Raw genomic sequence first — 13,929 nt, forward strand, 5'->3', positions numbered from 1 at the left:
TCTATGTAATTATGTGTGCTTTTATTTTTTTTCTAATTTTCATACAACTTTCTCAAATTTTTTTCAAAACTATTCACTTCTTCATATAAATTTTATAAAAATAAATATTTAAAAGATTTCCCCACACCCTATTTATTTTCCAAACCACCCTACCACAACTCGTTAAGTGTTGATAGTAGATCTTTTCATTTGATAGACAATAGAATAGAAAGTCACTTTGGTTCTTTGGTTGCACACAGAGGACATTGTCGCTGTGACAAAACGGCAAAAAAAAAATGCTGGCAATGCCATTATGGACAAAGCAATGTAGAGAATGTGTAGCAACAAGTCACTCTATATGCTCATATAAATCTTCCTACACCAGTGTGACTGCCTTCATGTCTGTACGTGTATGTTTGTTGCCTATCTGTCTGTACGTTGTGTATTTGAAGCCACAATTCATTGTTGCCTCTTTTGAAAGTATTTTTTATCACATCGAACTATTCTAGGTGAGTAATTCGAGGCGAGTGACCAAGTTGCTGGTACTTTGAGCCGAAGACTGTATGCTCGGACGATGCCACTTTGTTTTGTGTATGTTGCGCAACAATGTTGCGGATTTTAAGTGTTGCTTAGAGGTATTGGGTGTTGTAACGGATGTTGAAAACCTTTAAAGAATAATGTTGTTGCTTGCATTATGTGGCCATGATTGTTGTTCGAGGATTTTTTATTGTGTGAATATGTTGCGCAACAATGTTGTCAAGCTATGCTGCTAAATTAAACAATTTCCTTTTATATGGAAAATTAACATCATTTGCAAGATGAGCTGTTCTCGAGTTCATTAGTTTTTGGCATTATAAATTATTGACACCGAAATAAATTTCTTTTAACTCCCCTTAAATACTACTTTTTGGGGTTTGAGGAAGGATAAGGCTTTTTGAATTAAATTTTGGTTGGTGAGGTATCTGAGAGTGTGAGTTCCCAAGTGTTTAAGCTGTAATCTTGAAAACGCCGGACAATCCAGAAGGAAGTGCTGAGATATTTCTATCACGTCTAGTTTCGTACGGAAATAGTTTCTGTAGCTAACGTCTGGTAAGATCATCAATCTTACATCACGGACACCGATAAGAAATGGGGATGTTAGAACCTCCACAACTAGGGAGAGGCTAGTCTTACTGAGGACAAATAATTCACCTGAACTCTCACGATCGATCTTGAACCAAAAAGGTCTTGCGACAGCACATGAACCGAGGGTAGCCCACCGCTGACCAAGTTCCCGTAAAGTCTGGCATCGATCCGTTCCCATTCTACAAAGAGCCGGAGCTAGGGTACTCTTCCTTGCCAGCTTATCAGTTTTACGGCTGCTGTGGTTACGTTGTGGCCTGGCGCTCATATTAGTCTTATCACGAAGTGACTCGCTGCCATTGATAACAATGTTAGGTGAGTGAGTTCAAGGCCACCATCGCTATCCTGCTATTAGAATGGATAGTCACTTGCTTGTGAGAATTTCTGAATGTTCAGACATGTGCTCAGTTAGAAGGTCACATTCTCTGAATCTGATAGCAGCTTTCGCTGTCATACACTTTCTGACGATATATATGAGAATGAAATATGAAATCTCTGCTAACTTAAAGTAATTTGTTCGACACTTTAAATTACTACTGCTTCATGCAAATCAATTTGTAACGACTTCCGTCATTAACTATCAACTAATAGGTTCTGAGAAAAATGCTCTCCTACCCAGTCAATTACACGCTCAAAAGCTCAAAACATTTCCGAAAATTCATCAGAAAGGCATTTACGACTCTTCTACAAGTACCAAGCGTTTTCAAATGACATTCAACGGTTTAAACCGACCATAACCTCAATAAAAAAGACCTTTACAAATCCGCAAAAGCTTAAGCTACCACATAGCAATTTGACAGCCTTTGCTTCGCCCATTAATGCTGCTCAATCAGGGAGCCAAGCTGCAAAAGTGCTACTGACCAAACCGTTTTACATGGAAATATTGCAAGCAAAATGGCAGTGAGCGGGCGCCTGCGGCAATAAAATTAGTTGTTTGTGGGTCTGTGTGCTGGTCAAATCGTCGAGTAACAATGTCACCTGTGCACATATATAATCCAAGTGTGTGCTTAAGGTGGCATTATGCTTTAGTGCATAATAACAATAGTAATAATAAAATAACAATGGCGCATAGCCAAGGTGCCACAGGAGGCAATATAACGATGGCAGTGGTAGCAACAACCAGTTGGCAGTTAACCCGGCATGACTGGGCTTTGTTGGCGCACAGTTGTTCATATTCGCAGAAAATTTGCTTATAACGATGTCAAGTGAACTTATGCGCTTTTATGCTTGTGTATATAAAATACGGTGATGTGTGCCTTTAAGTGACTCGAAAGCAATTGAATTTTGTGTACAGTTTTTACAGCAAATTACTTCTTATCAATGTTATGAGTTTGTTGCAGACATCACAGCAAAAATTGTAACAAATTGTAGCACTTCTTGGTAGTAGTTAAATACAACAGGAGTATTAGTTAACTACTTTTAACACGAAAAGTTCGAATATGTGATCAAAGAACGACAACACTTGAACTGAAATACTTGTAATAAAATCTAAATTTTTAAAATAATTTTTAATAATATCAGCTGTTAATGCCCTTACAATAGCGGGAAATAATTTACTCTAATATATTCTGATAATATGATAAAATGAATATCACGATATAAATGAATATAAAATGTGATAAAATTTGACCCGAACTGATCTATTCAAACTACGTACGCAAACGAAACCGATAGAATTATTTTAATAAAATTTTTCCTACTTTAATTCAACCTTCTTGCTGTACCTATGAAGTTTTATCTGGACATATGTCAATTAGTGTGTGTTCGGCAGCTGTAAGTTTACGAAGCAAAAAGTTTATCTGAAGATTTTTTCCAAGGAAGAAAATTTAACAAAAAGTTTGCTTAAAATTTTCAGCTTACAATTAAATTCCGACGGAAAACCGTTATACATATTTGAGAAGTGTTTTGTGTAGTCTACTTTATCAGAAACAGAAATTCAGTGAATGTCTTGGAGTCAACGAAAACTTGATTCATGCGAGCAGTCCAACCACCTCTGGATTTGTACTAAAATACTTCAAAATGTTGTTTGCTGCTAGTCCGGGACCAATTTGGTGTGCCTCATTTTTGACTGATATATATATGACACCTGAATGAAATGAGGTCAAATGAAACGTAGGCCGAATTATCTCAACCATCTTCAAATAGATTCAAGATTTACGTTTATCTTTCTGCTGATCTTTCTACAACAGCGTTGATTTTGGATAGTATATTAAAGAAAAAAACTGACTTTCGAAGGGAAATTTATTCGAAAAATTCAAACTCCTCGGAAAAGTTAACTCGGGTTCAGTGAATGTAAGTACTATCCAAAAATTTCGTATTTTTATCTACCCTTTAAGCTACACTGACTGCCTAAAACCACAAAGACTGTATTGTTCTTGGGATCCCCAACACATGAAGCATGACATGTGAGATTGTCACCAACTGAGATATAGGAAGGACCTGTTTAAAAAGGTTGTCAAAACTTCCTAGTTTCCCCGAACTCAAAGAGTCGCAGAGTGTTTTTGATTACACGCCAGTTCTTATACATATCCATTTATATTCCTTCGAACCCACATACTATTTTTTCACAAAATATTGAGTGGTGAGACTATAGCTCTGCTGTTCAATTTTTCATATGAAAAATATTTTATACTGACGTATTTTTTGGAAAGTTAAACAGAGCGGTCATTGATTGAAAACCTTATATTTTAATCTTGCCTTCACTGACAAATCGATTATTTCTGGTATGCATGCATAATATCTTGTTCTAAACCTTCATGAAGATTTTTTGGGTTTTCTTAACCAATTTTTTCAACTTCTTGTTCCAGAATAAATGAGATCATAGATCAGTGATTAGAACTGGAATATATATTTTATAGGAGTTGGTATATCTTAATAGGAATGACTTATCAATGTCATCTGCGTATTGAAAAAGTAGACGAAGACTTTTTTCTTCTTTACTGCCATCGATCCTTTTCCCCGTTTGGCATCCATTGAAGATTCCAAGTGTAGCCAGGTCCTGCCCCACCTGGTATTTCGTACGACGAAGACTAACTTTGACAAAAGAGCAAATCTTATAGTACATCTCTCTAACTCGCTTATTATTTCTCTTTTTATTTATTCTTGGATATTTTAACAGAACAATCATGAATTTGAACCATATATGTATTTTCAAAACATTTTGATCATATTTTAATTGACAAATCGTCTGTCAATTTCAACGCTATAAATTCATTCTTTTTATGCAAAGTGTGATGTTCCAAAAGAGCAGAGATCATATTATTATGAACTAGAACTAGAAATCATATATATGTTCTGAACTAGTAGAGTAGAATAAAACTTAAGGAATAGAATATAAATTTTATAGTAGCTGATATATCTCAAGAAAAATTCTTGAAAATCAATTCTCAATATCGTCTGAATAATGAATAAGATTATTTTTTTTTAAATTACACTGTATATAAGTAGTGTCTGATTTCTGAAATTCGGTCACTTACAAGTCCATTAATCAAATTAATTTGCTGACTGAACTTGTAAAAAAATATATTTTGTAATGGTAATTGACTAATAAAACATTTTCCGCTTTTTGTTGCAAGCAAATACCCTCTCTTTCGCTGGCAGTCTTGGCAATCTTAAAGCGATCAGTACTACAACATTTGGATACTCCCACACTTTATGATCGTTTTCTGTTATCTATACTGATCATTTTATGTTATAGAATAGCCTTTAAAAGAATTTTATTGGCACTTTAAGCAAAACTAAGAAGACTAAGAAAAAATATTGAAACGACTCGATGAAATATTTTAAGTAGACCAAATAACTATTTGTAGTTTTTCAAAGTACCAATGAAATATATGAAAACTATTTACCCTACTTTTTTTTAAATTTGCCTTTATTTTGAATATTTGGCAAAAGAATATGCACTTATGGCCTGGAGTGCTTTGTTTTAACCATTTAAGTGTCTGAGCAAATAAAATAAGTTGAAATTGTTTCCCATTTAAATTGCTCTGGCTCTAATAAACCTGATTAATTTCATAATAATCCCATTAAAGACACTTCAAAAGCTTTCAAATTCAAGTGAAAGAATACGAAATGAGAAAAGTAAATAAACGAAAAAAGAAAATGAAATTACAATCATGAAATTAAGAATTCAAGAGTAGCGCTGCACGCCACGACAATGAGTCGATCAAAAAGAAAAAGGAAAATAATTAAAGCAACAGTGAAAGTTGCAACAGGGGGTTAAGAAGACATGTTGCCACATTCTGACGATACTTATAGGAACAAAAGTGCATATCAGACAGGTGGAAGTGTGAAGAGAAGAGGTAAACATCTTACCATACCGTATATGAGATTTTAAACCAGTATCATAGTCAGTCAGTATCATATAATGGAATCATTTTTAACAGTCTCTATAGCTAAATTTGGTGAAGTATTATCGAATACCAAGTTCACAGAGTAAGCTTTTAAGATTCTAAATGATCTTAGTCGCTAAGATTCCGCGGTAGAACTATATGATCAGTCCAAAGTACGCTCCCTTTATGCCCTTGTACCTATTTTATTAAACAAGTAGAGTATTTGATAAGCTTTTGAAAAATACAGACTATATGAAAAATTCAACGGCAATTAGTTTTACAGTTACTAACTTATGGATATACGGTGTCTACGCTAATAAAGAAGATGAAGAACTCATGTACATATGTATGTGTACATATTCTCAAGCGTACTTATCAAACTACCCTCGTACTTCTGCCTCCTCATTCGGTAGAACTTTTTCTTTTATTTCGACGAAAAAGAAGAAGCATAGAAAATTATAAAGAAAGGAAAACAAAAATATTTATAGCCACTTGCTCGACCAAATATGAATATGCGTCTGGTGCAACAGGTCAATTGGAACACGTAGCAGCATTTGACTATAATTACAACAAAAAAAAAAGAAAAAAAAAATAAAAAAATAAAAAGAAAAATATTAAGTGTGCTTATGGCTGTTGGAGAGGTAAGAATTTTAATGAATGTTTGAAGGTACTGCAATAAACGCAGAAAGGTGTTGGTGCTTTTTGGGGCATATACATATGTATATGCACATATATATGCATGTCTCTCCACATATATGGATTTGTTTAGTTGCTTGCACTTGTTTTTGTATCGCAAGCCTGCTTTATCGCTCGCTTTATTTCCTAAGGTCGACAGTGATGTCTTCAATGCTGCTGCCGATGGACGGATCATCTGCTTTTCATCTCACCGTGCAAACATACCAACATACACGCATATTTTCCGAAAATGAAACACGCAGTGGGTGAAAAAACCAACTACATATAACGAGTGAGTGTGTGTATGAAACAGTTAAGTGAGAAGATGAATTGAAGAAAGGCAAAAAAAAAAAAAAACGTTACTCCAAAGCCATAATACCCCTTACGGCTGCACTTTTTATAGCATAAAAGGGTATAAAAGAATATGTATCGTGATCTGGAGCAGTCAATTTGAATGACAGCTATATGCTATAGTGGTTCGATCTGAACAATATATTTAGAGATTGTAGTGTTGCCTTAGACAATAATCCGCTCAACATTGTGTGAGGATATCTAATCCAATAAAAAAGTTTACCTTACAAAGACTGCAGTTGGAACGGTCAGTTTGTATGGCAGCTATATGTCCGATCGACAAAAATTTTAAGAGATTTTAGTGTTGCTTCAGAAAATATTCTGTGCTGAATTTCGTTATGATACTTTGTCAAGCAAAAAAGATTTCACACAGGAACTCGATTTAATTGATCAGTTTGTATGGCAGCTATATGCTATAGTCCTACGATCTCAACCATTTATTCGGAGATTGTACCATTGCTTTGAAGAATAACCTGTGCCAAATTTTGCGAAAAAATCTTGTCAAATAAAAAAGTATTTCATACATGAACTCGATATCGGCAATTCCGACAAATAAGTAGCATTTTGGAGAGAAAAGTAGGTGTGCAAAATTTCAGATCGATATTTCAACTCAGGGTATAAATATTATATAGGCTTTAAAGCTCTTCATCTATACATACTAGATATGTACGTATGCATGTACCTATATATGTATGTAAACATATTTGGTACGCAACTACTCATGCATCATTGCATTTTTGAAAAACACTTAAGCTTAATTGCATGCATTGAATGCAAGCAATCACGCGTTCGCTCACGCATCCAGCGGTGAGAGTTCTTCTTATTGCTATCGTTGTTGTTATTATAGTGCGCGCGGCACGAGTGCAGCAGCAGACGTGCCGCAAAATGTTCCATCAAGCAATTCATGTTATATTTTACTCGTGCAACGCAATTGCAAATACTGTATGTATGCAACTTGTTGTTGTTGCAAGTACTTTAAAATGTGGCATGTGCAATACTCATGCAGTTGCGTTTTGAAGAGGTGAGTAGGTTGATACTTTAAAGTATATGATTTAAACTACCATATAATATGTTTGCATGTTCGTGTGTGCGTGTCATAAATGTTTTATTAAAGAGCTTTTAATAAAGATATGAGATTTTTAAGTGATCACTGCGTCGTATACGAAATGAAAAGTTGATGGATTTACTTTGATGAACGCTTGGCAAGAATCACAAGTGTTTTTAGTTTCGGTTGGAGCGAAACGTATGCATTTCAGTTAATGGTTTAAGGAAGAGTACCGAGTGAACGGCAGTTCTGATGATGTGAAATCAGGTTTCCCGACAATTACCACACAGAATAAAGTTTTGCTGCAGAGCTGAACTTTAATGGGAAATCTGTCAAAAAATCTCAATAACTGAATCTCAACGAATACTGTTCATCTCTTGGTTATTTGATTACATATCCAGAAGGTTTTTTGAAACAGCTTCTCATATGTATAATATAAGAGCCAAAATCCAAATTCACAAACTATATTTGATATTCCCAGGAAAATTTCTCGTTAAAATAACTACTAATTAGAAATACTTCGTAGAGAAAATGAGGCGGAGGAATCAAGTTAGATAAGGTTATTTTCTATCAATTTATCTCTCTATATGTGTATCTAGGTAAGGATAGATGGTTGATCCTTCAGCATGGTGTAGGATCACATAAACAATGTTATGATTTAGTCCTTTGTGAAGGCCAATGGAAAACTTCTTAGATATCAGCTTTCGATTGTGCGAGTTATTATTACTTCCGCCTTCGGCCGATGTCTAAAAGTATGAGATCAGATATTTTTTAGCGAAGGTGGGACATTTACGTCTGAACAGCTACTAGTAGAAAATGCTTGCGGTGCTGGTTTGAGGCCCAACCATCCAGTAGTGAAATGGAGAAGCCAATAGAGCTCTTACCCGACCAAGGAGAAGACCAAACTCTCCTTCCAAACGAGTTCATGTAAGCTCGTTTATATAACAGCTGGCTTGACGTTTTTCTTATTCAGCCTGAGTCTGGTTTTGCCATAAGCTTCGTGGCAAAGAATACCTAATTTGGCAAGACTTAGAGTGGAGCTGTCTTTGTAATTATAACGATTTCTCATCTCGTCTAAACTAATTTGAATGAGTTGATTGAGATCGAAGGATAAGTTGTTTCGATTATCTTCTAGCGACCGGTAAAAAGTCATTGTGATGACTAGAGAGACCAAAAGGCATAAACATTACTTTCTAAACTAATATGTGATCCTACAGGTTAAGGCAGCCCGCCACACTAATCATGGAGTACTGTGGAAAAAGCATTTAATACTTTTCTCTTGCTAAATAGGATAAGTTTCGTACTGGAAACTCTCTATGGATTATTAGACCATTCATCCCAATTAATCTCCTTTATGTATATACATATAATTAAAATTAAATTTAAGTAAAGTGTTAAACTGATCACTCACCCTCACAACCATCGGATTCCTCCTTCAGTCCAAAATGTCCCTCATCGCATTCATCACATTTCAGTCCAGTCACACCAGGTTTACACTGACACTGACCACTATCGGGATCACAAAAGTCTATATCATCCGCGCCGAAAGGATTACAATTACACGGTAAACATTTCAAATCGACATTCGCGAAACCCGCGTCACATTCGTCACACTTTTGACCGGCGAAACGCGGTTTACACAAACACTGACCATTCGTGCTGTCACAATAATCACTATCCGATCCGTCTATATAGCAATCGCATGGCTCACAGCCCGTCGAGGGATCGCCCCAGTAACCGAGCTTGCAACGCTCACAACGCCAGCCCTCCGTGTTGCCGCTAAAGGTTGGGTAATTAACATAAATTTAAAATAATGAATTTTTACATTTTGTCACTTTCTACTCACTCGCATATGATGCACTGCCCCGTGAAGACATCACACGGTCCACCATGGCAATCGCATGGCCGACACTGTGAGCCTAACTCCGTTGGATTGCCGTAATAGCCATCATCGCACATCTCGCAATGGTCACCAGTGTAGCCGATCGGACACTGTGTGCAAATGTATTCGGAATTCTCCACCACACCATATATGGGGTTCAGATCCATGATACTATATGTCTTCAACTGACAACTTGGCGAAAAGTTGTTGCTATCCGCCAGTAGAGGGCAAGCGCAGCGTTTACAGTCGTGTTCGGTGCCTTGCAGTGGATTGCCGTAATAGCCCACTTTACAACGCTCACAACTGGTCGAATGAGAGAAAAGTGTGTGCGTTAATGCAGTGTGGTGAAATATGAGAATTCTAGTAGAGACACAAACCCAATGGTGAGGTGTATAGAGTAAGGTGACCAGTGAATAAGTTGTGAATAATAATAATTTACTACCTGAGTTTATTAATGCAATTAAAAATATCTAAGTATTGTCAAGGGTAACACAAATTATTTTTATCTAACGAAAATTAATAAAATTATATAAAACCCCAACAGTTTACTCACCGCTCGCCATAGGTGTTGTGCATGCAGTTTCCACAGCCGCCACTCTGCAAGTCGCATGAGTTCGAGTGACCATTGCACGGGCAAGGTATACACTTGGCCACCAACTGATGATCAGTCGCGTTCTCCCAGATACGTATGAAGCCGAAATCGCAGCTCTCACAAGAGAGACCTGAATAACCAATGGGACAAACGCATTGTTCAACGCGCGTGCTGGCCTTCGCGGCGCCTAATTCTGTGCCGCCCGAGTATATAATTACGCGCTCCAACGAGGTTTCCACTTGATCTGTGTGAAAAGTGCCGCGTACAAGTAAAGCATCTAGCGCTGAAAGAACTGAGAGAATTTGAGCGTGCGTCACCGCCGATCCGTGGTATTCAGTACGCCTCAGGCGCGTCTTAATATCGCGCACAGCTGGCGGCACATGATACCAACCCGACTCTTCGAGCGTAATATTAATAGTAGCCGTTGAACCACGCGTATATGTAGTGTCACCGTGAGCAATTTTAAGACCATTGCGTCCGAAAAGAATGATATCGGGTCCAGCGGTGGGTTTGCCAGAAGTATCGCCACGTATGGTGACCCAGTTAATTTGTATGGTTAAACGCGAGCCATAGCTAGTGAGGCGATTACCAAGATAACCTTTTGGCGCTTGCCAGTAAATAGCTTCCACATCAGTCAGATCGTCCATGCCATAAACTAGATAATTTGTATCGGGATCCACAGTGGCAGCGACTACTTGCGAGCGCGTCATATCCGTTACCTTCCAATCGTTCAGCGTCTCGAAGGCGAGCGTTTGCAGCACAGCGCTACCGCATGATAAGCCCACACCCGAACACCAGCAGGGTGCACAGCCATCTGCATGCTCGGTGCTTAGATCATAATAGCCTGGTAAGCAATCAGCACAGCTATCGCCGGTCACATGCGCCTTACATTTACACACACCGGCGCATTCTGTGTCCGGTATAGTGCCGCGCACATCACACTCACACCGCCGACACTCGTCGCCATAATAACCACTAGCGCATACGTCGCAACGCGCACCCTGAAAGCCCTCACGGCAGTGGCATTGACCACTCACGGGATCACAGGTGCCTGCAGCGCCGCGTCCATCACATTCGCAACGCAGGCAGGGCGTCGCGAGCGTTTCATTTACGGCGCGATAGTAGCCGCTTACACAAAACTCACACTCATTGCCGGCGGTGTTGTTTTGACACTGCTGACAGATGCCGCGGTCCAGAAATGCATCATAGATGCAAGACTCTGCATGTCCGTTACACTGACACAGCGCGCATTCGTTCGGCTCACGCGCGGTGCCGTTGCGAAATGGTTTGTCGTGATAGAGCGCACAGCATTCGCCGCAATCGGCGCCGCAGGTATTATGCTGACAGACACATTGCAGCGTGGATACGAGTTGCGCGTACTCCAACTCATCGGCGCGCTTTTCCGCCAACTCAACAGTCTTATCAGCATGACCATGGCAATCGAGGCGCGCACTTACGCGTATCTGTTTGAGTGAGTAGAAAGAGCGCTTCTCCAGCGATTGCGCATCCAGCAGCCAATCGACGCTGTTATCCAAGTTCGCTGTTGTGTGCATGCCCTGAAAACGTATGCGTATGTAACGCGCTGTTATGAAATTCATTAGTTCTTCGCTTTGATCCATAGCACCGGGGCGGTTTTTCAGCAGCGACACATGTAATTCGCCGTTCTCGAGTGGTAGCGCTTTTGAGAATTGCGTCGTGCATATAACTTCGGTATCATTTGCGAAAACGTATTTGCCATTCTGGCCGGCCAAACCATACCGGCGCTGACAATCCGCATCGCTGAGTCCAAAATACTGCCAGGGTTCGTAAGTGAAATCATCCAGCGATTTCTCCAATACCCAAGAGGCGGGTCTTGGTGAGTTTGCCGACTTAAGCATAACAAAGAAGACTTGGTATATCTGGAAGTAAGATATTGAAAGGCAGTTGGTAAAAAGTCATGTCAGAATAGGTAAAATTCATCATTATACAAAAGTGTTGGGTCAAAAGTTGATTTCTGTAATTATGCTTATTAGAAAAAGTGGATCGGTTCATTATGCTACTACTACTAGAAAGAACATTTTGCCGAAGTAATCTTACTCTAGGGCACGATAATATTTCTCAATAAATCCTACTTTGTCTGAAACTACTGCTTAGAAGCGGACTTGTTACGGATATACAAATATGATGGCTTAACGTATCTGTTTAAGCCTTGTAGTTGGATCAAAAATTAAAGGGTATATTATATATATTTTTTCAATTAATAAAGCTATGAACTAATTGACTCCGAAACTAAGTACTATTTTTCTCATAACGAAATTTATTTCAATTAAGTTTTTTTATCTTCCTTTGTTTATGGTACTTTTAGAATTAAGATCATCAAACCAATATCAACCGGATCAGAATCAAAATTGAAACCAATATACACCGGATATTTAGAGTCCTCAATCCCACAAATTTTATAGGAATATTAAGGCAGAAAAGTGAGAACTTCAATTAAGAGTAAATATATTAAAAGCAAAACCAGACGATAATAGCTCAACAGCCGAGCGCATAATAAACTCAAGCACCCTGTTCATTAATATTATAAAATGATTCGCAGCCAGAATATTGGAATACAGCAATAATAATCTCTATTCTCAAAAATGTGATAAAAAAATACCGCAGTACTTGCCTTCTCAGCACATTTACAAGATTTGTGCGAGGATTGCAAACAGTCAACTAATAAATCATGCAGAAAACGTCCTCCATGAATATCAATGTGTTCGTATATACTGTTGTATAGGTCAACAGTAGACCAAATTGTTTCTCTCAGGGCTACCTTAAAAGGATAAAACTCGAAAGAAAGATCCGAAGAAAAATCTTTGGAGCAATTAAAGATAATAACGAGTGACGTATAAGAAAGAACTAGGAGCAAGACAATATTGTAAAAGGTGGAAAAGATTTATCAAAGTATATCGACTAAGATGTCTGGGCTATGTAACAAGAATGGACAACAAGAGAGGGCAGAAGAAAAATGTTGTGGACATCAGAACCACTAAAGTAAGCAAAGACCACGATCAAGATGTACTGAAGTACTCGAGGAAGACATGAAGAAGTGTGGCAAAATTATAAAGAGACCGTAAATGACCAAATTATTGTTTAGAGGACCAAAGAAGATAATCTAGAAGGAATAAAAAACCTCTTAAGTGATACTTTGGGATATCTTTCGGACTCAATTTTATAAGTGAAGTTACTATAACTGAACCTGTGCCATCCGTTAAGAGTCGATTCATCGCAGTTCGCAGCAACTCGGATTGACGTATGGAACGACTAGGGGCATTTTACGTCTAGATAAAGAGTGCAAATACTGAAGCGACATCACCAAGAAGATCTGACGTTTTCGAGCCAAATTTTGTTGAACGATTAGATCCATTTCTGGCTCAATGGGTATGCTAACAGGTAAAATGACAGTGTTTGGGACGAAGAGCAACCATAAGAGCTTCAAGAGCTGCCTTTTCTTCCCGTAAAAACTATGGTTGGGTCGTTTGTGGGTCGGTGGGATCATCGGTCTATATATCTTCAAAAGTTGTGGCCATGGGAACGTAACCGTCAATGGCGCCCGTTATCGTACCGTAATAACCGACTATTTGAAGCCTGAAATTGTAGCTCGTGATCTCGGCAACATTTGGTTTCAACAAGACGAAACCACTTCTCACATATCGCATCAATCCATGGATTTACTGAGAGAACACTTCGGCGAGCAGATAAATTCAAGTTTTGGGTCGGTCGATTGGGCACCAAGATCGTGTGATATCACACAGTCCTGTGGAGATATGTGGAGTTTAAATTATATGACGACAATTCCGCTTCGATTCAAGCCTTGAAGCAAAACATCACGCGTGTTATTCGCCAGTTCCCAGTCGAAATGCTCGAATGAGTCCACAAAAATTGAACTCAACGGATGGTCCATCTGAGATGTAGTGGCGGCCAACAT

At 38.3% G+C, this 13,929-nt stretch overlaps 1 protein-coding gene across 2 annotated transcripts in view; it reads right to left on the reverse strand.

The window, feature by feature from the left end:
* LOC108967890 (laminin subunit alpha-1) overlaps positions 1-13,929 on the reverse strand; it is a 226,321-nt gene that overhangs the window by 139,189 nt on the left and 73,203 nt on the right. For both annotated transcript variants that reach the window (XM_018931549.1, XM_018931551.1), the window contains exons 4-6: positions 9,939-11,875; positions 9,350-9,688; positions 8,915-9,282 (exon numbers count right to left, since the gene is read on the reverse strand). In XM_018931549.1, the coding sequence (XP_018787094.1) occupies positions 8,915-9,282; positions 9,350-9,688; positions 9,939-11,875 (2,644 nt within the window). The remainder of the gene's footprint in view (positions 1-8,914; positions 9,283-9,349; positions 9,689-9,938; positions 11,876-13,929) is intronic.

The sequence above is a fragment of the Bactrocera latifrons genome, unplaced genomic scaffold (genome assembly GCF_001853355.1).
Source record: "Bactrocera latifrons isolate USDA-ARS-PBARC rearing strain unplaced genomic scaffold, ASM185335v1 scaffold_2, whole genome shotgun sequence".
Classification (NCBI taxonomy): Eukaryota; Metazoa; Arthropoda; class Insecta; order Diptera; family Tephritidae; genus Bactrocera; species Bactrocera latifrons.